This window comes from Macrosteles quadrilineatus, unplaced genomic scaffold, assembly GCF_028750875.1.
Source record: "Macrosteles quadrilineatus isolate MER2022 unplaced genomic scaffold, UCM_ALF_1.0 Scaffold_2__2_contigs__length_208266976, whole genome shotgun sequence".
Classification (NCBI taxonomy): Eukaryota; Metazoa; Arthropoda; class Insecta; order Hemiptera; family Cicadellidae; genus Macrosteles; species Macrosteles quadrilineatus.
In genome coordinates this window covers 71019079-71045898 of record NW_026542595.1, presented here as the reverse complement: position 1 = coordinate 71045898, position 26820 = coordinate 71019079, and the positions used below count along the sequence as shown (strand labels likewise).

The 26820-nt window shown below is 36.0% G+C and overlaps 1 protein-coding gene across 2 annotated transcripts in view; it reads right to left on the bottom strand.

Annotated features, from left to right (window-relative positions):
- Positions 1-26820, bottom strand: part of LOC128986933 (homeobox protein CDX-1-like) — a 66851-nt gene that overhangs the window by 7932 nt on the left and 32099 nt on the right. The window contains exon 2 of one of the 2 annotated variants that reach the window (XM_054407549.1): positions 20049-20078. The exons of the other annotated variant lie outside the window; for it this stretch is intronic. Coding sequence (XP_054263524.1) covers positions 20049-20078 — 30 coding nt within the window. The remainder of the gene's footprint in view (positions 1-20048; positions 20079-26820) is intronic. 2 annotated transcript variants of the gene reach the window in all.

Here is a 26820-nt window from a genome sequence, read left to right as displayed (position 1 = left end):
CCGGCCGCCGGGGGAGGGAGGGGCAGGTACTGGGCCGCCGCTGGTGAGTGAGTGTGTGTGTGTGTGTGTGAGTGAGGGTCGCCTAATCCGCTGGAGTCCTTCGAGCTTCTGCCAGACTATAAATACTTCATACTTCCATAAAGTCTCAGAAAAATGAAATAACACAGCTTATTATAAAATCAAATCAAACATTAATTACGTACCTCGACTGTCAAAATTTTCAACACAATCGACACAATCGTTGTGAAATGTTCAGCGTTTCGACAATAAGGAACATCGCGTCAGTAGAGGGCGCGGAGCCAAAACACTATGCAAAGTTTTATTGAGAGGTTAGTTTTTGTTAAACGGCCATAAAGCCCAACTGGGGAGGATTGGGCGGTATCCAATTAGGGGAGGGCGGAAACGTCGCCCAAGGGAGACATTGGCGAGATCGAAAACCACGATTACAACCCCCTCCCCTCCCCCCAGCCCAACAGTGAGCCGCGGTTATGCCGTTTGTAATTAATAGGGATTTGATTTAGTGACAACATTTGTCAAGCGTTCACGAGATCGTTCCAGTCCCTGGCAGCCTGCGGATTTGACTTGGTTAAAATCATCGCATTTGAAAATATTCTGATATCATACAATTAACGAGTTCATATTTATTTATTGACGGGAATCCCTTTTTACAGACAACAATAATTATAAGAATGAACTAGGGGGACCGTGCGCAAGTTGCGTAGTTAGGATACAAACTTGTTTCCGAGACTAAATGGCTCCAGTGCAATATCTATTTGACTTTTCAAGATAATTTTTTTAGAACAGTTTCGTAAAAAATCGGTTAAATAGGACGGTTGGAAAAGGGATGTGACTGGGAAAAATGTTATTGTATTAACAACAGTATATAAATAGAAGATTTTAAGAATCTTACGACTACTGACTAGCTAAATTGGTAATTAATCAATAAAATAATTTGGAAATAAAAATAAAATGTATTGCTTTAGTAAAAAACTTTCAAAAATCAAACTAAGGTTATTTGTTTTTATATTTATAAAAAAAACTAATTATAAACTCAATACCAAGTGTTCAGTAAAGGCCAGCTGACCATATGAGCATATTAAAATAATCCCCACATGTCAACAACAATACAATAATAAAATTTTAAAAATGTAAACATTCCAAGGTAAACATTCTGGTTCAAGAAGTGCAACTTTTCTCTCTTGTAATATCGTTTCTTTGTGTAACATAATTCATTTCTCTCTCCTTTTATTTTGACTTATTTCATTTACCTTTTCCTTTTGTGTTCATTAAATAAACCCTTTTTAATTTCACTCTAAATTCTGTGTACCTACTGTGAGAACATTTGGACATTAATGAAACATATTATCTTCTCAACTAGAGCCAACATTCGACCAGATCTTCTTTCAAGACCTTAACGTCATGAAGTGGTAACATAACTATAGTTCAGAATTAAAAATTATACCAAAAGTCCAATATTTTCTGTTGTCAAAATTAAATTAATAACCCATATACAGTCCACTTTATTATTTCTACAATAACCTTTTGATTACGCTACATCTTTGGTCCGTTCGCGTCGGATTGTTGATTAACCAATTGATTGAACTAATTATGTGGACTTTTGGTGAAGATTAAAGACGAACATTACCTCATAAACTCTCAATATTGTCGTTCACGCATATTTTGTACTCCTCCTCTACCTCTATCCCTCTCACTCTCTCGATCACATTAGCCTAATAGGCCTACTCCAATGACTGAAAGACTCTGTGACATTATAGTCATTTTGTAAACATTGTACCAATCCTTCAGTGTTTATATTTTTTGTTGAATGGTTCCGAGTTAAGGCCCACAAACTGTTTAATTGAACTAGCCTAATTCATTTTGTTTTATGTAACGAAGTGAAATAACTTTTTGTGTCTTGTGTATTTTGACTGTATTTGTGTTCAATGATGGCTCCTGTTAACCTAGGCCCGATTAAGGTTTGTACTTATAAAAGACTAACCAAACAATTCAAAGTTAGGCTTGGAAAAATTCAAGAAAATATAGATTCTATTAATGAAAGTGCTAAAGCAAACAACCTATCCTCTGTGCAAATAAAATCACTTCACAACTATTTAGATGAAATCAGGAAAAAGCGAGACGACTTTGAACTAAATTTCAGGCGCGTTTTAGAACATTGTTCTGACGAAGAAGTCGATGGCATTATTCTAAATGATGATGAAAACACTGTTGGTGAACTATGTATCCATCTTTGTAGTACTATAGAGTCACTAATCCCTGTTGACGAACCTCAATCTCCTCCTCAAGAAATGGTGAATAGTTCCAACTGTACTGCTTTCATGCAACCTGTTCGCCTACCGCAACTTGACTTGAAAACCTTCTCGGGAAACTCAGCCGAGTGGATTAATTTCATCAATCTTTTTGATAGCGCTGTACACCTCAACACATCTCTGTCTCCAGTATCAAAATTTCAATACCTACTAAGCTGTCTAACTGAAGAACCTCTAAATTTAATTAAAAACTTAAACATCAGTGCATCTAACTACGAAATCGCATACAATTTGTTGCGCGATCGATACCACAATCACAGACGCTTAACTTCTTTACATTTAAATGCTATATTGGATCTTCCCATTGCCACATCTGAAAATACAAAATCAATACGTGAATTTCTAAATCATTTTCTGGAACATACACAATCACTTATTGCTTTAGAAAGTGACATCACTACAAATGACAATCCTTTGCTGTCAGCTCATTTGCTCCGTAGACTTGATAGAAATTTACGGCAAAAACTTGAACATTACCGCTCATTCAAATCATGTGAAACTCATTCGTTACCATCTGTGGACGAAATCATTAAATTTCTCAATGAAGAATGCTCAAACAGTGAAGATGCCAACCTACACTCTTCAACTTTTTGTCACAAGGCTAATTCAAAGCCTGCCCTCACATCTAGTAAAAATTACTCCAAACCAAGCACCCGCTATACTGCACTTGTAAGCTCAGATGATCACTCCACTTCTGTAAAGACATTTCCATCATGCTTTGCCTGTCAACAAACCGATCACAAAATCTACATGTGTAAGGTTTTTGCTAAGAAATCTCCAAACGAGCGTTACAAACTTGTAAAAGAGCAAAATAAATGTATTTCATGTCTTGGCAATCACACACTCAAAGATTGTCGCTCAACAGGCACATGTCTTAAATGTAAACAAAAACACCACACCTTGTTACATTTCGAAAATGTTGTAAAGTCGGTGCAGCCTCCTCCTGTAGCCAAACCCTCAAAACCTTCAACTGCTACACCTTCTGTAGTCGCTTCTGCTCAACCAGAAATGTCGCTCTCGATTTCTCAGCCTGCAACTTCGGTACTTCTAGGCACCGCTCTCATTAAAATTACCGCTACTAATGGAATCTCTCATGTCTTTCGATGTCTGCTCGACAGTGGAAGTCAACTCAACTTCATGACAGAGAGGGCAGCACAGCTATTAAACGTCTCTCGTCACCGCTCTACTCACACAATTGTGGGAATCTCTGCATCGCAATCCTCGACAAAGGGACATGCACTCCTGGAACTATCCACACTAGGCAGTGAAGTAATTGCTTCAAATCAACCTTTCCATATTCTAGATAGAATTTCCGCTCCTTTGCCGCGTACTCAACTCTCTTTTGAAGTTTACGAACTAGTAAAACCTTTTGTCCTCGCAGATCCGACCTTTCATATTCCTCAGAATATTGACATTCTCATAGGAGGTGCTTTGTTTCCAGAACTTCTTACTCATCAATCCTACCCATTGGGCTCAAACCTTCCATTCGTTATTGGAACACGATTGGGATTTGTGTTAATGGGCAATGCACCAACTTTGTCTAATTCTTCTCCCACCTCATGCCATTCGTCTCTACTATCCACTACGGACGAGCTACATAATACTCTACTTCGCTTTTGGCAACAAGAAGAGGTACCGCAGTGCAATCTTATCTCTGAAGACGATCGCATCGCTGAAGATCACTTCAAATCAACTCACTCCCGCTCTCCAGATGGAACATATGTGGTTCGACTCCCTTTCAAGGACCAACATCAACCACTGGGCACTTCAAAATCTGCTGCTGAACATAGACTTCACTCAATTGAACGAAAGTTTGAATCCAACTCTAATTTCAAGGAATTGTATACACAGTTTATGACTGAATATGAACATCTCGGACACATGGTCAAAGCATCCCCTTCCGATCTTTCGCAGCTACACTACTATTTGCCTCATCACGGTGTACTGAAAGAAACCAGTAGTACAACGAAACTTCGTACAGTTTTTGATGGTAGTTGCAAAACCAGTACCGGTGTCTCACTAAATGATATTCTTTTAACCGGTCACAAACTTCAAATTGACATTTGTGACATTTTGTTGAATTTTCGTTCGCATAATTATGTGTTCAGTTGCGATATAAGGAAAATGTATCGTTGCATTCAAGTTCATCCTGACGACCAGAAGTATCAGTTAATTTTATGGCGTGATCCAAAGACTCAAGAAATCTCCACATACAAATTAACGACAGTTACATACGGTCTAAGCAGTTCACCTTTCCATGCCATCAGAACGTTACATCAACTTGCTGACGACGAAGGAGGGTCGTTCCCAGCAGCAGCCAAAGTTTTACGGGATAATACGTATGTGGATGACATCATCTGTGGAGCTCATACACTCAACGAAGCTAAGCAACTACGAGATCAGCTGATTGAACTTCTTGCACGTGGTGGTTTTGAGCTAAGAAAATGGACATCCAATTGCCCAGAAATACTCCAAGATTTGCCTCAAGATCATCTAGAAACACCAGTCTTTTTGGAAGCCACTAATCACCCTCATTTTGCCATTCTTGGACTACATTGGTCACCCATTTCAGATTGTTTCACTTACAACTTAAGTCTCCCTGATGGTCCTCCTACAAAACGATCAGTGCTGAGCATTATAGCACGCATTTTCGACCCTACCGGATTTTTGTCACCCGTGACCATGTGGGCAAAAACCCTCATGCAAATACTCTGGTCACTGGGTATCCAATGGGATGACACTCTTCCAAATGAACTCGCCGAGAAATGGCACATTTTCGTTGATGAAACCTCTCTCCTTTCAAGTATTAAGATCCCTCGCTCGTTCCATTTCACTACCACATGTTCCTTACAACTCCATGGATTTTCAGATGCCTCCGAAGTAGGATACTCAGCAGTTTTATACTTCCGCTGTGAGTTTTCAACTGGAGAAATCATCACTCGTCAGATTCTCGCAAAAACACGTGTAGCTCCTTTGAAACGTGTTACTCTACCCCGCTTGGAACTATGTGGTGCACACTTACTTGCAAAACTCACAACTTACTGTTGTACAATTTTCAAAGAAAAGATTGACCTTTCTCAAACTACATTGTGGTGTGATTCATCAGTAACCCTCACTTGGTTACACACCCCCTCATATCGACTTAAAACGTATGTTGCCAACAGAGTTGCTCAAGTCCAAGAATTGATCCCCTCTCACTCCTGGCGCTACGTTCCCTCAACAGACAACCCCGCTGATTGTGCGTCACGTGGTTTGCTTCCCGCTCAACTCATTGATCATCCTCTATGGTGGAATGGCCCTCCATGGTTAACTCTTTCAGATGATCATTGGCCATCTAATCGCTTCGTTCCCATAAACTTGCAAGACACTCAAGAATGTAAAACTACTCCTCTAAATGTCCTAGTTTCAACCCAACCTCCAGAATGGGATCTTCTCTCCAAGTACTCATCGTGGTCCAAACTACTTAGAGTAACAAGCTATGTCTTGCGGTTTATCCACAATGCACGTAGCTCTGACCGAAGACATGGGCATCTCACCGTCTCTGAACTTAAGAACTCAGAGCGTACCATCATCAAGTGTGTACAAGCTACATGTTTTACGAATGAATTGACTCTACTTCACAAAAACAAACCCAGTACCTCTAATCTTCAACGTTTAGACCCTTTTCTGGATGCTTCCGGCATAATTCGTGTGGGAGGCCGGCTTAAGAAGCTATCGCTGAAATTCAACGTCAAACACCCAATAGTACTTCCAAAGAAGCACCATATCGTTGATCTTCTCATAGACTTTGTCCACACTACTCACTTACATTCCGGACCACAACTGACCCAAGCAATCCTTTGCCAAAACTATTGGATTCTTTCGGCTCGTCGAGTCATACGGACACGTATTCATAAATGTGTAAAATTTTTCAAAGTGAAACCAAAGAACATCACTCCACTCATGGGAGATCTTCCTACCGCAAGAGTAACTCCAGCTCGACCATTCACTACCAGTGGCGTTGACTATTGTGGCCCTTTTGACATGAAAGTTGTCAATCTCCGCGGAATGCGTCATATCAAAACCTACATCTGTGTTTTTGTTTGTTTTGTGACAAAGGCAGTGCACTTAGAAGTTGTAGAAGATTTAACAACTGAGGGATTCATCGCTGCACTCACACGATTCATCTCCCGAAGAGGATTCTGTAAAGATATCTATTCCGACTGTGGCACGAACTTCGTAGGCGCTGATTCTGCACTGTGTCGAACAATCAAAAACACCCTGAGCACCAAAGAATCTGAAGAACACCTGTTGCATTTCACTTCATCCAGGAAAATAAATTTCCACTTCAATCCTCCTGCTTCGCCCCATCAAGGTGGTCTGTGGGAAGCAGCAGTGAAAAGTGTCAAATACCATCTGCGCCGTGTCATGGGTGAACACATTCTTACTCTCCTAGAATTCATGACTCTGACTACACAAATAGAGGCAATCCTCAATTCCCGTCCTTTGACACCATTATCTAACGACCCTAATGACTGTTCAGCACTCACTCCAGGACATTTCCTCATAGGATCTCCGCTGGCATCAATTCCAGAAGAAGACCATACTGATATTCCACTAACTCGGCTCAAAAGATGGCATCTAGTACAAGCTCTCCACCAAAGGATTTGGAAGCGCTGGCAACTAGAGTACCTTCATACACTCCAGCAACGATCCAAGTGGACTCATAAGACAGAAAACATAAAAGTTGGAGATCTAGTCTTGATCCACTCTTCATCGCCTCCTTTGTCCTGGCCCCTTGCCCGTGTCACACAGTTGCATCCTGGCACAGATGGACAAGTCAGGGTTGTTGATCTGAAGACTCAACATGGTTACCTTACTAGACCAGTTGTTAAAGTGTTCCCTCTCCCTCAAAACTAAGCCATACAACTTGGAAGGACCTGTAAATAGCTGTAAATAATATTCAGAATATTCTTCAGTGCTCCGTTTTTTACACAATTTGGTGTTCATTGTTATAAAACTATCGTTTTATGGAGGCCGGTATGTTCAGTAAAGGCCAGCTGACCATATGAGCATATTAAAATAATCCCCACATGTCAACAACAATACAATAATAAAATTTTAAAAATGTAAACATTCCAAGGTAAACATTCTGGTTCAAGAAGTGCAACTTTTCTCTCTTGTAATATCGTTTCTTTGTGTAACATAATTCATTTCTCTCTCCTTTTATTTTGACTTATTTCATTTACCTTTTCCTTTTGTGTTCATTAAATAAACCCTTTTTAATTTCACTCTAAATTCTGTGTACCTACTGTGAGAACATTTGGACATTAATGAAACATATTATCTTCTCAACTAGAGCCAACATTCGACCAGATCTTCTTTCAAGACCTTAACGTCATGAAGTGGTAACATAACTATAGTTCAGAATTAAAAATTATACCAAAAGTCCAATATTTTCTGTTGTCAAAATTAAATTAATAACCCATATACAGTCCACTTTATTATTTCTACAATAACCTTTTGATTACGCTACACCAAGCTAGCTACTGAATCTAATAGATAATTTTAAAACCAAACAAAATTAATAAAAACAATTAAATTAAATGACGTAGGCTACAATAATATCAATTTTAATTTAACTCAATAATCAACTGCCAGCCGAAGGAATGAGTGAGTAACTTGATTTACCCGATTAAATTGTTATCGTTTAGAACAAGTCAGAACTCAGTCATTACACTTTACCTGACTTAAAACAAGACATTGGACCGATCATTCTCGGTGAAAGCGGAGGGTGTATTTTTTACTCGGAACCCAAACAAGACATCAGGAACAAGAGACTTCATCGCCAAAACTACGGAGGGGAATGACAGCCAGCTGCGAATATGCAGATTGGAAGAAATAGGCATTTATTGGTGAAAACATTTGTTGATACAGTATTCCAATCATTGACAGCAGCTGAATTTGTTGGCGTTAAAATTATAATGCGGTAACACTTTTTTCATAAAACTGCTCCCAACTACTTTAAATGCTTCAAATGCTCGTTTGGTCGGATTAATTTAGAATAACTATTTAATATCATTACCAACATGGTAATCTTTTCAAAATACATAAGTCAAATTGAATTACCGTACTATCATTAACAATATATTTTGTATGAAAATTGCACGTAAAACTCACGTAGACTTTTAGGTTCGACACCAAGACATCGTGGTATTAACAAATAAACTTCGATACTACGATACTGAACTTTATTCCCTTACAAAAAAATGTATCTAAGTCAGTGAAGCTATAAAAAGGCTAGTAAGTAACTCAGTAAAATTGGATAATATATCAGGTGTAAAGGTGCAAATTTCGAGACGAAAAGCATAAATAGGCTACGTGTGAAAAAAATTATAGGTTACTACATATGTTGCTCACAATTAAAAAAGCATAGTATTGAATCATTAGCACAATACACTATGGTTATTTGTGTAACTAGTGGGCAAAGTGGCATTTTGCTGCACACGAGCACAGAAAACATACTGACACGAGAGAAATGTTTACGCAGGAGCCGCAGGCGAGTGTGGAAAGCTACTCGAGTGCAGCAAAGGCCCTTTGCGCTCGTCTTACACATTATATTTTCCTACAGTTATAAAGCATAGAAATAATTAGTCATTCAAACACTAAACAACACTTTTTAGGTTATTTTAAATCCAAGCTTTCAACGAAATGGAACACTGCACCAGCTGATCGTAGACGTAGGATCTTTTAGTGTTGCCAACCTATTTCCAATCATACGCGGATGGCGTGCCTAATAAAAGCACGCGGTTTTGTGTTGTTTGGTTGGAATACTGGAGTGAGGAAAAAATAGTGCGGAAAAAGTAAGTAAATGCAGCAATTAGCACTTTCTGTGCCACCACACCCAGTGTAGTGGTAGATGTGGTAGTGATAACCAGTGCAAGGAATGCCACTTTGTCTGGTCACTGTAGGAAAAATATTTTCTGAAACGATTTTTCTTTAAATGTACAAAACCTAAGAATTGCTTGGTGTGATATTTAAAAAAAGATTTTAACCAATTAGTTTAAGATAATTACTATACTTTAACGGATTAAAAAGAAATAAAATAACATTAGGGGATGGAAAAAAACTTCAAGATACTTCATCATAAAATATAAAATACACATAAGAGTACGTAAAATAACAAATCCTCACAATTAATTAATCAAATCAGATGTTTAATGCATCAATAAACACCTCAAACATTTTCAATAGTGACTGAAAGGCTAAGTTACATCATAGATAAATCATACTCCCTTAGTAAAACTTACTTGTGTTGCTTAGTCTATGGTTACATTTTCCATGCTCTGAGCGCGAACTACTCCCAAGCCAAATATATAAAGTAGCTACTGTATTTAGGGTAATACTGTTATGTTTTTTTTTGACACACCAATCGTTGGAAATTGATCAAATCTCGATTTAAATTACTAACATTGTAACGTATTGTGTATTTAACTCTTCCATCAATGAAATATTTAATGTCTTTAGTACTTTAATACTCTCTCAGAGCACGGCATTTAAACAGTTGAGCGAAAGAGTGGAGCGAATTGAAGTCCAACACTTTGGAAATAGCGTTGATTCAAATAAGATAGACACATTTATTTATAAACAAAATATGAACGTTTCGTTATGTGAATAAAGGAGGTGAAATACTGAAATTCGAGTAATAAGAATCTCAAGTCACCAAATAATGTTGGATGAATAAAACTTCACACACGAAACAATTCTTCCATATTTCCCTCAAAACGCGATAACACGAATCAGCTGTGTAACAACAAGACGCATTAACATAACAATTCACCTTAACTATTTAATATTTCAAGATCTTGAGGCGTGATGACAGTGCGAAAGCTTAAAACAAAACACACACCAGTTAGGGGACGTCAAAATGAAAATATCTCCACCACTTTGTCAAAGTTGAAATCAAGTAGTCTGCGGTGTGACAATTGTCGGGTAGAGGGGGTGTTTGTGTGTGTTGGTGGAGTGTTGTGTCGGCAGCTAATCTACAAGGGGTGACTAATGCGCCCCTGGTGGCCATTCCCCGCAACAACTTGCGCATTACCACCTGCAGCTGTCCTCACTTGTCTAGCGCGCTGCACGAGTCTTTTGTAACTTCTCCCCACAACACACAAAACACACTCACACACTTGTCACATCCTCTCACTGTTGATAACTCACTGGGGAAAGTCTACTTTGCAGAGAATACAAAGTTTGAAGAGGTCTTTATTTTGCATAACAAAAATCATGATATCGCAATTATGCTACAGTTTATCTAAGAAGCTGCTATTTATACATATACTAATTATTTCACAAAATGAGGGTATTTATAGTTGAATTGAGCCATGTATAGAGTGCAATAATGACGAATTACAATCGCTGATTTCTGCCGGATACACCAAATCTAAATCAAACTGACAGAACGACTCACAGTAGCAAAACTAGTGAAGAAATTGTTGATTCTGTAAAGTATTCTATGAGTAGATCATTCAACAACATTATTTTGAGTATTAAGTCAGCTACAGCTAGACCATATTGACAGAATGTGTATTTCACCTTCCAAAATTCGATAAACCCGCAAAAGTCCGTTACACGTGCAAATACATTTTCAACAATTGCTGTAAATAGCCGTAGATGTCACAGTGATGTTTGAATGCAACGATTACGTATATTTGACTGTTGTTGTGCGCCAAAATCGTAGTTATTTAATGATGGAAATATTACATTAGTACAACGACGGCGTAAAATATGCAATTTAGTTGCTTTGGGTCCAAATAGTTGAGTAAATTTAAGTATTACAATAATTTGTAAATTGTTTTTAGGCTCACATTTCCATACGATATTCTTTCCTACCGTACAACTATTACAATAGTTTAAACGTTGAAGCAGGGATTTGCATACACGTTTGGATGGATCGCAAATGTATGCGTGTTGTGATTATTAATACGTACCAAAATACCCACAACATTTAAAACGACAAGGAAAAATGTTTAAAATTAAAAATAATAAAACAGTGAACAACGCGACGATAATAATAGTTCGCCGCGATTTGCTGTGATGCAATATAGGTGGTGAGTTCAGATTGCCTACCCTACACAAGGGGGCGCTGCCTACTGTAATGTCTTCCCTTATAATCTGTGTAGTTTAACCAACTGTTATCATCATATTAGACCGTACTTTGCATCATAATGCCATACATTAAACCACCCCCTTTCAGAATTGTCATCATTTTGGGTGTATAAAATTATATCAAGGTATGTTTTTCGTCAAAACATTAGAATACTTTTGTGCGTTTTGAAATTTACTATTTTGTTTTTGTTTTTCTCGAACTTTTCAGAGCGAAGCACACAATGTAGAATGTATCTTACAATAATATAAAATCATTAAGTTTTATTGGTACACCACGCTCAAACGAAAAATTCTACTTACTTTTCATACAATCATTTCAATAATCCAACCACTGACAATAATGGAAATTCGCAGCTATAAAACATTATACTTTGGCAAGTTTTATTTTGAAAGTTTTTGCGTTTTTAATGAATTGAGGGGTTTCAATGGTTTTTTTATATCCCTTAAAGTTTGTGGTTCTAATTATTAAAATTAAAAACAAATTTGTTGGATTTTAAATACGATTCATTCCCCATAGCTTAACATTTAACAGTAATCTAAGTTAGGATGTAGCTGACTTTTTACACGGCAAGTGGATTTCTTATCCTTCCTATGGTAAAATCTGAAACATGTTTTCATGTGTGTTTAAAATTGATAATGTTTGAATGCAATAAGTTTCAACAAATGTTTATTATTGTGTGTATAAATTACTATTAGTCTTCGGTAATCGTACCAAAGTAAAAGCAGTTATCAACACATATACATGGATATATAACATTATATTGTTGTGTTTATTTAACACAATTTTCAACGTTAGTTTAAATATGAAACAAATAGTAGAGAAAACGCTCTCTTTACACACAGAACAGAGCTAAGCTTAGATTGCGAAATAATGATAAGTTCTTGAAACTCGAAATAAAGGATAAGAAGTGAATAAGCAGTAAATCACATTTGCCGGTTATGCAGAACACATTGAATACATTGTTATATTACTTGTTAATAGATATAAGATATTCCTATAAAACTAGAGACAATTTATATCTCATTGTAAGACATTTTAACTTTTAAATTACTTCCAAACAACAATTTATTTCCTTGCCGGAGGAAATCTAAGAAGTCATTGAGCATTGAGCTAAATGTTACTTGTATTTTGTATTCGGTTGAATCTAAATGTGGATTTAATTTAGTTTCGGACTAGCTTGTATAAATTGATAACTAAAGGAAGCTACTGGAGATCCAAGTTGGATCTCCAGTATCCTAGTTGGATGTTGGGAATTTGTATTCACCTTTTCCCTTGTTTGATTTTTTTCTCAGAGAATGATGATAACAAACAAGTCAACCCAACTGATAAAATCACGCAATATCAAACATTTCATAATTGCAGAATACTATAACCACACATACATGATGGAATAGTTTAGATAAGGAAAGTTGCATGTTTTAGCAGCGAATCTATTTAGCCTGCGTACTGTTATTTATATTACTGGAGTATGTAAGCATGTTTGCTGCAGCTTACGGTAAGTTTATTAGATTGCCTTATGTTTGGAGAGTTTTGGCCTAAAAAATGTTATTTCAATTAAAACTTATTTAAAATCTCGTAATATAGATAATTTCATGCGCCCAGAAAATGAGCAACGATTTGTACAACAAAAACAAAATGTTTACAATGTAGCTAACGAGCAATGGATAGTTTATTATCTTTGTTTTTGAAACTCCCAAAAATGTTGAAATAAACAAGCACTAAAGTGAGATTGTGGGTCACAACACATTTCTGACTTTGATATTCCAAGAGGCCCTCTAGCGCCGCCGCCGCTGTTGCCAAACAAAGACTTTTCCTGGTTCGGGCTGTAAATTTGTCAAGGTCAGGGAAGGGTTTTTGACAAAAGATTGACGGTGAAATTTGCCAAGACGTCAACCGTGATGTATTGTAGCCGGAACCGCCGAGACCCTGGCCAGACAGTCTAGGCTACCTGCCGCCCTGCGTCCTGCACAGACACTCTTGTGTAGGGTGGAAACGTCCTTGGAGAGTTAATTGTGTCAAAACAAGTTGTAATGAGCAGAAAATAGAAAGAGCTTATTCCTGCAGCGCCGTCAAATTAAAATGTTCGTGATTCTAAACCCTAATACCATTCACGTAGATTAAAACACTGGGATATTTTCTAGATAGCCGAGTAGTTATAGCCTTTAAATCTAAAATATATTTTGGACCAATATTCCAATCGTAGTCATTGGGCTATCTAATGTTGCTATCTTATACAAGAGCAGATAGTTACAAGACCAGGGATAGGACCGTTCTCTTGCAAAAACGCAAGTAAACGGTAACAGCTGTCTGACACATGCTTTCTCCGGTTAGCTTATTATAGCAGTGGGAGTAACTATGATAATTTAAGGAAAAAATCACAAAAGCTGCAATAACTTTTAAACCATAGTTTTTACAACAATAGGGGTTTTTCAATTTCGTTTGGATACAAAAATAATATAACACACTACATTGTAATCAAAATCATTCTGGCTATTTTGGAAGAAAATTCAACTCTTCAATTATTGTATGGGTGTTATGGGAAAATAATATTGAAAAATCAAAATTTCAAAAAATAATAAAATTGCGATTTCTAAGTTCAGTAGGTAAAGGTCGTGCATATAAGTACGTATTTTTATATCACGAAGTACTTTTATTTTTATGTTAGGATACAATTAGGCCTACAGACATTTCTGTGCGGAAATATAGTTAATTTGATTTGGTTTGATTGAACAGTTCAGATAATATGAAGTTTCTCAAAAATATGTAATGTACCGACATATATTTTGACCCCACTCTGTAAATAAAACATGTGATAGGAATTTCTTCCATTTGTTTTGATTTTCTGTTTATATTTCATTATTTCGTTACCAGCATGGCAACCCTTAGGGCCCATGTAAATTGTTTGTAATTTGTAAATTATTTTTTGTGTTTTTTGAGCCTATTTTAACTCATAAAGGGATTCTGTTCATCTACAGGAAAATATCTTTCTAACAGTATGCGTACATTTTCCCTGCGATGCACACGAGCTGAGAAAACGGTTTTCAAGAAACATGTTAGCCTATTAATATATAGATAATACCATTAATATTTCACTACACACTACCACGAATCCTTTAATACATTTTTTAATATTTAATACTTTTCAATGAAATGGCGACCAAACAAAAAATATGAATGTTTTAAAACTGGTCCAGTTCAAACTGATAAATCTCGTTTCTCAATCCAAGTATGCCAACACAGTAAACATCTTGGACATGCTATAATGGACACGTAAATAAATACAAATGTCTACTGTATTGTTATTACAAGTCTAAGAAGGTACTGACAATTGCTACGATCAGAACTGTATACCAGATCTGAAAATTGTCCACTACCTTGATGTGACAAAGGTGGAAAGGTGTGTTCAGGTATGAGGTCTGGCTGGCTGAGGGTGGTTTATAGTTTAGGATCAAGTAATAAACTGAGGAATGTATCTTAGAAGCTATTGTCAGTGTAGAGAGACCGAGAACAAGTCCTGATTCTATGTTGAGAATCTATGTAGTACGTTCAAGTTTTGTTACGATAAGTTATGTTTTTACTAACAACGGATCGAACATAGAAGGGTTTTTATTTTATTAAATTGGTAGTCCTGGCTTTTTAAACTAACGCCCCAAGCCGCAGCCAACAACTAAACAAACATTATTATTGCAGAAATATAACCCTTCGAAAAATTAAACCTCTAAAAAATCATGTGAATGTTATGTATACTATTTTATGCGATTTTTTGCCGTAATGTTATGCCCGAAAGAGTATTTTTTATTACTGAAGTTATAAAACTACCCTTAAACAAAGAGTTGCTCCAATCTAGTACTATCACAGAAAATAATTTTAAAAATTAAATCCCATCGATCGGATTCCACTCTTACTCTTAATTAGTTCAAAATATTGGTATAATCTATCTTGACGAGTTTATAAACCTAACTTATATCATAAGGTTAATCCCTAACAAAAATTTATTTATAAAATATACTGTCCTAAATTTAAATTCTTCTTCTTACTGCCCGTAATGTGTAATCACTTTTACTTCTTACACTCTTTACTCCCTTATTGTAGTTGTCGTAAATTATATTTTAATAACAGTTATTTAACTTTATACCAAAACGATGTATCATAATAGTTGTTACAATACTCATTGTTATTGTTACAAACCCGAACAACTTTATTATTCCATCGAAATTGAAAATATTAGTAAAAATATAATAAAAAACAAAGTAATTGAAATCAATAACAGTTTATATACATTACAACAATTAGACTACGGTAGCGAGATAGCAGATTTATTTGATCGGTGCAACAATAACAAAGTTATCAGTAGAAAGATGCCATCAGCGTTATTGTTCCATAAACCAGACTCCATAAACTGACGACTCCATATACTACGAGCCACGGCGGCTCAATATAATAAATGGTTTATGAGTCATATACGACTCATCTTTATGATTTATGCGCTTCGCATGAATGAGTTTCTGTGTTTATCACGGTTAAACTATGCAGGACGGTCGCTGAATTTGGTAGGACTGTAGACAATTCGTTAACAAATGTTTACCTTACAACTCTCAGCTATACATTATTATACAATTACGCACATTACTGCGAGATACAAAACACAACTGGAACTGAGCGACAATGTCTTCTGCGTGTAAGAAAATTATTTTCTTACACGCAGAAAAAATTAGGCAAAATAATTAGGCAAATGTGGTAGAAATCGTGCCACTGCTTTCTTCATACTGCAGGGGCTGTTGGATCATTTTGTTTTACATTTGTGTTTGACGAGATTTCCCATAAACGAAGGATATTTTTCAGCAAAGGATTTCTTGTTACTGTTGATGGTAAAATGTTTTACATAGTTATCGAAATCCAAATTAGTTAATCCAATTTTTTTTAGAATTTAAAAACACAGTTCGGTCACTTGATAATGACATTCACCTGTCATTATTTACTCACTCAGCACGTATCGCATTTATCTCGAGCCGAAGCATGTATTATGTATATTGTGTCTATGGCCATGAAGTAGTTTTGTTTTGATTTAGCATGACTCGCTCCACTAGTATCCATTGCCAAATTCTATATTTCGACTTGACTTATTTATTAGTTTTAGTTTTTTAACATGTTGTGTTTATTTAATTGTGTGTTTTACTAATACTAATGTTTTGAGTCATGACAACACATTTTTAATTATTGATATTAGAATTAAATTCTAATTATGAATAAATGGTACTGTTTCCTTTATCACAATTTAGGCCTAAGTATTTCAATGATTACCCTAAATCTAGTTTTTGTTTGTATAAATTCACAACAAAAACAATTTTTACCCTACAAAAATACGCTGGTTCCTTTATTACCCACGAAGTAGGGACTCATCAAAAAATATTTAAAATATCATTAATTGTGACTTAAATTATTTCTTTTAAACTAACATTAAAATATTCACACGATACTGTACTGTACGATACTTAGGTATTAGATTTCAACCACGTCAGAATCAGCTTAAGCCCTTTCCCTGACTGTTTTTTTTTCTTTTTTTTAACAGCCTGGTGTTTCTTTTTAATCAATTCCCTCCCAAGAACTGAGTAGCCATCAACTATTTATTGCTGACTTATCAGCTAAAAGTGTTCCCATGTTCCAAGACCATTTACATTCTCACACCTCTCACCACGTCACACAAATTCAACATTTTTCCGCGAACGGGTGAAATATTTTGTACCTCGCACGTTTCCGAGAGGTTTCCCGAGCAATTATCACCTATTAATTCTTTTTTGACGCTTAGGAATGATCGTGCATCATTAGTACTTCAAAGAGCGCGCCGCGCCCCGCCCTGCGCGCTGATTGGTCGGGGCCCCAAGATGGCGGCCGCCAGCTGTTTATAGCTGATCCCATCTTGTAGCGGATAGCCGTCATAAATGTGTGTCCAGGCTTTATGGAAATTAAGCCGACAAAAAGCGCTGTAAATAACCTCGCGTTCCGTGGAGCCGCCATCTTTAATGACCACTAGTAATGGTCGCGTGACGGGCAGATTAGATGTCTAGGGGTGAAAAGGTCGTAATTGGGAGGACTGTAAATTAAATATGTATTAGATTTAACTGTAATTGACAAGGTAGACATGACATGGCACTGTATAATTGTTAATGACTGGTTAAACAAACTTTATTTATTACAAAATTAAGAAAAGCGACTATAAAAGCGCCTAAACTTTTTGTTATGTACCTGAGGTCCAACTTTGATAAACGACTGAACGACTCAAATGGATAACTCTATTGTAATTTTAACTTTCCCACATTAATCCGTTTTTGCACGTCTTGGTTAGAGTGTAAATACAGTATATCGGATTTAATGCAAATGTGAACCCTCAAGTCGCTTCCACTAATCTACAAGCTGCCTTGACTGAGCTCCAATATTGGCTTAAAAAGTGAAGGATAAAAGTCAGCGAAAACAAGTCCACTGAGAACAGAGTACAATCCTCCAGTATCCATTAATAATGTAGCCTTAACGGAGGCAGACAGTGTAAAATATTTAGGTCTAACTCTTGACAAAAACTTAAATTGGAAATCTCATATCTGGTGCAAGAGACAGCAAATGGAATTAAAAATTCGTAAACTCAATTGGCTAATAGGTACGAATTCAAAATTATCATTGGCTAACAAAATTTTACTGTATAAAGTTATGATCAAACCAATTTCGACATACGGAATTCAACTTTAGGGGACCTCGAGCAAATCCAACATCGACATTCTTGAACGATTTCAGGCTAAGACGCTGAGAAGAATTATTGGCGCACCCTGGTTCGTATCCAACGCTACAATTAGAGATGACTTCAAAATTAAATCAGTGAAAGAAGAAATTACAGACCTTAGCAAAAAGTATCAAGACAAATTAGAATATCATAAAGTCTTGCTGTTAATCTGTTGGACAACAGTCAGTGCATTACCAGATTAAAAAGTGTTGTACATGTGCTGGACCTAAGCTACAGATTTCTGCAAATATTTAAATGATTGATTCAATTTTTTGCAAGACTTGTTGATGAACAGGTGCTTGCTTCCTGCCATTTTTTATGTTACTAATTTTACTTATTGTTCTCATATTTGTTTGAACAGATTGTAAAATAAATTCTAATAATAAAAAAAAATAATGCAAATAAACAAATTATAGCACACATGCGCAATTATTGTCCTTTAATCAATCTTAAGGTTAGGCTATTTTGTTTGCACTACACTAATGTAGTGTGAAATGACCTGTGTTTGTAACATGTTTATCACATGCGAAAATTTATCATTACATTGTTTACCACGGAAAAAGAATGTATACTATGCGAATGCGAATGTAGACTAATGTTTACTATATTTTTTCGATTTTGCCGACGTAAACAAACAAATATTTGTTTTTGTTTTGTCGTTTTGATAACTGTTTCAATTTTCAACAACAAAAACTGTACAGCCACAAAGTAAATATTAACTTTAAATTGAAGGCATAACCTAAGAAATGCTATGAGTTTTGTAATGTTCCTAATTATAATACAGAAGTATCTAAAGTTGGTTAATTTAAGAAAATAATTAGTCTTTGTAGTGTGGCAAAAGGTGACGTTCAAAACACAAGTGAGAGTGGGTCTATACATTCTCGACCAAACCTGGTCTCAAATATGTAATGACTCACTTTCTACTCTCGTTATGAAATATACTATTACACCACTTGTTTACATAGGTGATTACGTAGATAAGTATGATAGTCGTATACAATAATACATTTGAGACTGACCATAGTTTAAAAAGTGAGATATATTTTGTAAATACGTCTGGTTAAATATGACACTCTCGCCATTTCTGGAAATAGTTATTTGGTATTTACACTCACACACTACTATAGTTATTGTTTCAGCTAAGATTATGTGCTTTCATCTTGTTTGTAGCTAACCGTAGTTTTTTTGTTTTTTTTTTTTTAAGGAAACGTACAAATAGCTAGTCTACTCTCTGCAGTTTAGGTTTGTAATTTGAATTTGTCGTACTTTTATTTTAAGTTTTGAATTTTATAAATGAATAAGTTGAATGTTATTAACGAATTTTAGTGAACGAGACTCATTTACTAAATACATCAGGCCTAGTTACGATTTTAAAACGTGACTACCCATGATTTATTGCAAAACATAAAAACATACTGGGTATCGTAAATGGGCCAGAAATAGCTGACGGACATATACTATCAAATATATTCATTAAGCCTAAATTATTGACTTGATAGTGACCAGTACTACAGTATCATGCTGAGATTTGTGTAATGAACAATTCTGTACACTCTATTATAAACCCAATAGGCTACAATAAATAATTTTGATCCTTGTGTCATTGACGATGCTATTATAATAAATATCTCATGCAACCAGACTAACCAATTGTAAATACCGAAGTTTACAAAAATAATCAATTGCGTACCGGTACACCCCTTGTTAAAAAAATGTAATAAATAAAAGGTTGAGATGCAATTGTTAGTTCAGAATGTTATCGTCCAATTGAAAAAATGTAATCTATAATTTCCAAAGGTCAACTTACGATCTGGCCCAAACAGCTCCGCACCGTCACCTGTTTACACAATTTAAAACCAAATTAAAAGACTGGAGAATAGTATACAAACAGTTTCGAAATGCCAAGTTTGAAAGCCCCACATTTGATATTAGAAACTGTCACAATGCATGTTTTGAACACAAATGTTTTACCCTGAGAATATTGATATCCATCCATTTAGTTGTTTGGTAACGACATCGGAATCCTGGCCCTGACAGAAAATGAATCAATGTTGTAATTTAACCTATGAAAATGAACTGAAATTTTAGTAATAAAATGTGTTTGTTAAATTCAGGTTTAAGTATGCAATTTTACCGTTCCAATTGAATTAGCCATTGACGAGATTCAAGAATGCGAACATTTGCTTATCTATTACTTCATTTCATAAATTAATTTACATACTGTATATCAGTGTCCGAATGAGAAGTTTATAACATTTGTACAGGTTTAGAAAATGTACATAGACATAGAAAAATATGATTATTATCATGAAAATATAGGCAGAGAGAAGATAAAATAGCATGAGATAGGTTAAAATTAAAGCATAGCCCAGTAATATTTGCCCTTTCTGAAAATTATTATTTTGGTGTTAATCACTGACCACAACCAACCAAGACATACTTTGTAAAGTAAATATTTCTTCTTATATTAATTGAATTGTTCTTTATGAGAAACAAAACGAAACCTCGTACCTAATTTATGTTTATTAAATACACTCGTACTCAAAAATTGTGAATATTATCAAAAAGCATAACCTCGGCCAAATATCATATTGATCGTAATAGATTTTTAGTAAGGGAGTTTTCCAAAAGATGTAGGCCTGCCATTTGCCGGTTTTCTGTAAAGTGAGCCTGCAACTTGAGCTGGATCCGAACCACTAGGTCAAATAACAATTACATACTTAAGGCCATTGATTATCAAAGATATTTCAATCCTTAATTAAATAAACACGTCGCATTGACCTCTATCATTTCATTACCATTAATTTTTTTGAATAAAACTGTATGCCTCTATTTCATTGTTTCGAAAGCCATTCTCATGCAATTCAGAATAAGTGACGTAAAATATGTGTGGTCTAATCGGGAATCCAAGAAATTGTTTTTGAAATCATTTAAAATAAAACACGACTATTTGTTACGCCCGTTTATGATGAATACCCAATCCTATTTTTACATTAGAAGTTCCACGTTACCATGTATTATAAAAAGTTTTTGTTTGGAGAAATTTTACTGTAATTTGAATACTTAAAAACCTCATGTCGCCTTTTAGACGCTGCATATTTCGAGAATACAAACATCCACTTTGTCCGACCAGGAACGAAATTCCAAGATTTCGCAGATCCCAGCCAACGTGGGCTTGTTCCGGGAAGTTAGGGTTGTAGTATTGTCTCACTTGTGGAGGGTAGCGGTCCAGAGGGGTGAGCATAGTTGGTCAACATACCTGACCGTATTAGTAAACAAACATAGCGGTGCAAGCCTTCCTGGAGCTACTGGCTGAAGACAAAGGCCACACGCTTATAATTGTAGGTTCAAAACTAATAAATGCCAAAAACTAGAATCTAAACTAATAAATATTTATATTATTGACATACACACAATATCACGACACTAACTAAAACCCCGACGTAGGCCTATATAGTATCCATATTGTATCCCTGTACACGTTTTTAAAATACTTAAACAATAATAATTGAGATTATGTTTGTTTACATAGATTGTTGTGGTTTTGCTCAAAAGATAGTAACTCATTAATTTGATTACTTATATGATCGTACAGCGTAATAATTCATTTAACTCTGCTAGGATAAAGACAGTTACAAGATTGCATAATTTTAATTACGGTTTTACTGATTTTTCCGTAAACTGGGACTTAGTTGGGAAATAAGGGTAAAGTTTGCATTTTCTTTTATAATTCCGCTGTAAAATAATTGTATTGAAATAATATAATTTATAATTAGTTTTGTTAAGGAAAATAAATGTTATCTATTGATAGTTGACTTATTTATTACAATTATATTATAAAATAAAGCGGCGAAAACAAAGTTTTGCGGACCAGTGTATAATAAAATAGGCCTACAACGGGATTGAGTAAATGCAGAGTTTAAAACACACAGAGGCAGAAAGTACGCAAGGCAAACAGCAACACGAGTAATGTGAATGGGTCAATGTAAGACGTTATTGCGCCATAAATACAGTGCAGTGCAATATGGCGGGAACGGTCTACGTCAAGTCTGCATCCAATGTCGCAGCAAGCTTACCGTTTATTCAGAAAAACTAATGTTGTAAATATTGCATTACCGTTTTCAGTAAAATTACTGTATTTACTAAACTATTTCATGCGATAGTGATTGAAATTGGCCGTTTGGCAGCGAGAAATGAACAGTGTTGGTAGCTCTTGAACAACTTTCAAAGTAAGGTCTAATATGATTTTATGAGGCATTGTATGACGAATGTTTTCGGAAAAAGGTGGATGGACTACGATATTTTCAGATCAGATGGGAAGTATTTGGCCCTTATGAATGTTAGTGGGATGGGTTCAAACAACTATTTCCCCCAGCAATATAGTCCTAAATGGCTACAAAGTAAATTGAAATACCCCCGCCGCAGCAAACCTGCAGACTAAGCGAATTTCCATTTGCCTGATTGGATTTACACTAAAATGTCTCCATAAAAATATCAAATTTATTCCCTATTTAAATAGAATCAGTTTAACACATACTTAGGTTTGCTGCAACAGGGAGGGTAAAAGTGTTTTTTTATGTAAAATGTTAATAGTTAGTAAGAAATTAAAACATTTTCCAAATTTGGGCGAAATATGTTAATAAACAAGCAAACTACAACAGTTTACTTATTCTCCATAAGAATAATATGGGAATTTTAAATTAACAATTTCTCCGTAACTATTAGGCGCATTATAACACTTCAATATACTAAATTATTTGTTTTTTTAAGCTCTACAAAATAGTTTGGAAAGAAATTACAAAATTTTATGTTTTTTGGGTCAAAAATTGGAAAACCCCATTTTTACCCCATTAAAGCCCCCATAAACCCCCGTTCCCATGGTCCGATCATGCTGGTTCGCGAACTCGTTCGAATAAACGTAGGTTTACACGTTTGTACCAAATTTCATCAAAATCGGATCATTTTTGCTCGAGTTATCGCGCTAACGGACACATATATATATATATACTAGCTGACCCGGCGAACTTCGTATCGCCTAAGTTATAGGTTTCCCCTAAGACAGACCGATGGAAAGAAAGTACCGTTACGTTTAATTTTCAAGATGATCTCGTTCGCATCGCTCAATCACGTCCTGGTTGAAGTTCGTTCGCTACGCTCACTCACCTTTGGGTTGGAGCTCGTTCTCTACGCTCACTCACCTTTAGGTTGGAGCTCGTTCGCTGCGCTCACTTGCCTTCAGGTTAGCTCGTTCGCTACGCTAACTCGCCTCCAGGTTGAAGTTCGTTCGCTACGCTCACTCACCTTTAGGTTAGAGCTCGTTCGCTACGCTCACTCACCTTTAGGTTGGAGCTCGTTCGCTGCGCTCACTTGCCTTCAGGTTAGCTCGTTCGCTACGCTAACTCGCCTCCAGGTTGAAGTTCGTTCGCTACGCTCACTCACCTTTTGGTTGCAAATTAGCTGTTGTCATAAATGTAAAAGAAATAATAGTGCTGCACCCTGTTGGTAATCCTTGTAACTTTAATGCTATTGAACATCATAGAACAGAACCAACTTGTTTAATTGAAACAGCTGTTAAGATTCATTAATTCCATTTCTCATAAGGTTAACATGGGAAACTCCAGAGCCACTGGGGCGGAGCCCTTTTAAGAATTTCGAAACGGGAAATAGTTTACGTCCGATTCGCATACCTACAGAATTTACACACCAAATTTCATAACGATCGGTGAAGTCGTTCCGGAGGAGTTTGCAGACAAACACTGTGACACGAGAATTTTATATATTAGATATATTATAATATATAGGGATGGACGGGTCCCGAAATTTCGGGAAATTTTCGGGAATATTTAATTCCCGATCATCGGGACGGGATTACTTTCAATTCGGGATTTTCTCGGGACGGGATTTGTTCTGTCAGTTTATTTTTTCAACTATGCGCAATTTAATCACGCCACGGTTAAATCAACATTCTGAAGATTCTATTAAACTATTGAGAACTATTGTTGACTATTTATTTTCCCATTTTGTCCCAATACTGTTTACATATCCAAGTTTTAATGCATTGAAAGTATCAAGATTGCAACTGATTGAATAACAACAGACAGTAGACGACGAGACGGCATTGAGAGACTGACGACGACAGTTGAGTCTGCTTTGATCATGAAGACGACAAGGTAAGGTTAGTTAGTTACCAACTGTACAACAATGAATAAAAGGAGAGTGGATAACATATTGTATGTATATTTGGATGAAATAACACTCTTTTACACTGTAGTAAAAATGACTGGAGTCACAATTACTTTAAACTAAATATCTTTGATTTAAAGTCTGTTGCCAATTAATTCTTAAAAATTAACATAGTGTTATGTAATTTATGTGAAAATTAAAACTATTATTTTTCTCTGAACATAGTATGAATGACGTCTGCAAATTATTTTTTTACAAACAGTTTTAGTTTACTTTACAGGATTACTTTTCCGTTGTCTTAGATATATAATACATATATATGTATATATATTATGACCAGAGAAAACAGGACACGTTATTTTACTGGGTTGTCTGTCTAAAAACAAAAACATTTATATTGTTATTATTAGGGAGCTCAAACAAGCATTAAAGACACAATTCTCATTTGTAGATATTTTTGTACTTGTTAATAACTTTGATAAGAATACTCAATGCTCATGTAGGCCTACTCACTTTCCACGGCAAAAAGATTCCATTAGTGTTATAATGGTGTTATATAGTCAATGATTCTATGTACGTATCTATTCTCTATGCATGAATTGCTTAAAATTGAGGTTAGTTATTTGTTGTTGATACTAAGGAGACTGCCGACTGATGTGATTATCTTTTGAAGTGTTTAAGGCTGAATTGTTTCGTTTAAGATCCTATTACTGTGATAACTAATACATTTATTTTTTAGTATAGCCTAGTTGAAGATGGTTATTTGCTAAATAGGAATAGGCCTAACTAATTTGATGTTTATAGTCACGTTTTGTGGAAGATTCACTAGCGGTGTTTTTATTGAACAACGTCGGATTCATTTGATATTGTTTCACAAGTTATAGAATAGTAATGAATGAAACTGAGGAAGAAACAACTAGGGTTGAAACATCAGCCACCAAAAAGGCTCCCATTTGGGACCATTTCAGGACCATTAGTGTTGCACAATCATCGTCATCATCAGCTCCTGCAGGTGAGGTTGCCAAATGTATATATTGCAATCAGGTAATAAAAACAAACTTTGGGAATACCACTGGAATGAGGAGGCATCTAGAGAATAAACACTTTTCAAAATTCTTGCTGTTCAAAAAGACTCAAAGTGAATATGAGGCGAAAAAATCTAAAACACGACTGAAACCCCTTCCAGGGTCATCTGCAGGCCTAGTAAGAAAAACCCCTGATCAGACTAAACAGTCAAAGCTAACCGACCTCAATAAATGGGACAGAACCAATCCTAAGGCCATTGTACTAACCAAAGAAATTGGAAAATGGATGGCTTCCAGTCTACACCCCTACAGCCTTGTTGAGGAACAGGGTTTTAGAAAAGTTCTCGGCATAGCACAACCCTTATATAATGTCCCTTCCTCCAAAACATTTAGTCGTAGAGTGATCCCTGATCTGTACAGAGATGTCAAAACTGTGATCAGCTCTTCAATACAGCAACAAAAATCAGTCTTGACATCAATATCTCTTACCTTGGACATGTGGACTTCCTTGTCAAACAATGCCTATTTAGCAGTTACAACCCATTTCATGGACAAAGACTTCCATATCCAAAATTATTGTTTGGGGTGCTATTCATTTATTGGTGAACATAAGGGCGAACATATAGCTCAGAAAGTTCGAGAGAGCCTGAAATATTGGGATTTGGCAAACCTAGGCATTCCAATGTATGTGATTACAGATAACGCCAAAAACATGAAGTTGGCAGTAAGCCAGTGTAAAGAGCTAACACCCTTGAGCTGTTTTGCCCATTCTTTACAATTGGCAATAGGGGATGCGAAAAAAGAAACCCAAGGCATGGCCGACCTAGTAGCAAAAGCCAGGAAAATAGTAGGCCACTATAAGCATAGTTCTACAGCTTCTGAACGGCTACACCAAATACAGGAAGAGATGGGCAAGGAGGTGTTGAATCTTATCCAAGATGTTGAAACCCGATGGAATTCGGAGTAGTTAATGCTCAATCGACTTATCAAGAACAAGGAACCAGTTTCAAGGGATCTAGTGTCATTTGGAAAAATTGATAATTTGACGGTTTCAGAGTGGCGTCTAGCAGAAGCCTATGTCAAAATTCTCGAGCCACTTTATGAAGCAACAGTCGAGATGTGCTCTTCCATAATGCCGACTGCTTCATTAGTTATACCAATTTTATATTGCATCCAGGAAAAACTTAGTGCAATCATTAATGACGAAGAAGGGGTTGGGAAAATGTTTTCACGCCAATTGCTCAAGAGCTTAAGATCTCGATTTCCTAACTCATTGAAAGTTGATCCATATGTGACAGCAATGCTGACTGATCCACGATTTAAGGATGTGGCACTGGAGCCTTTTGAAAGAGCTATTTCATTGGGCTCACT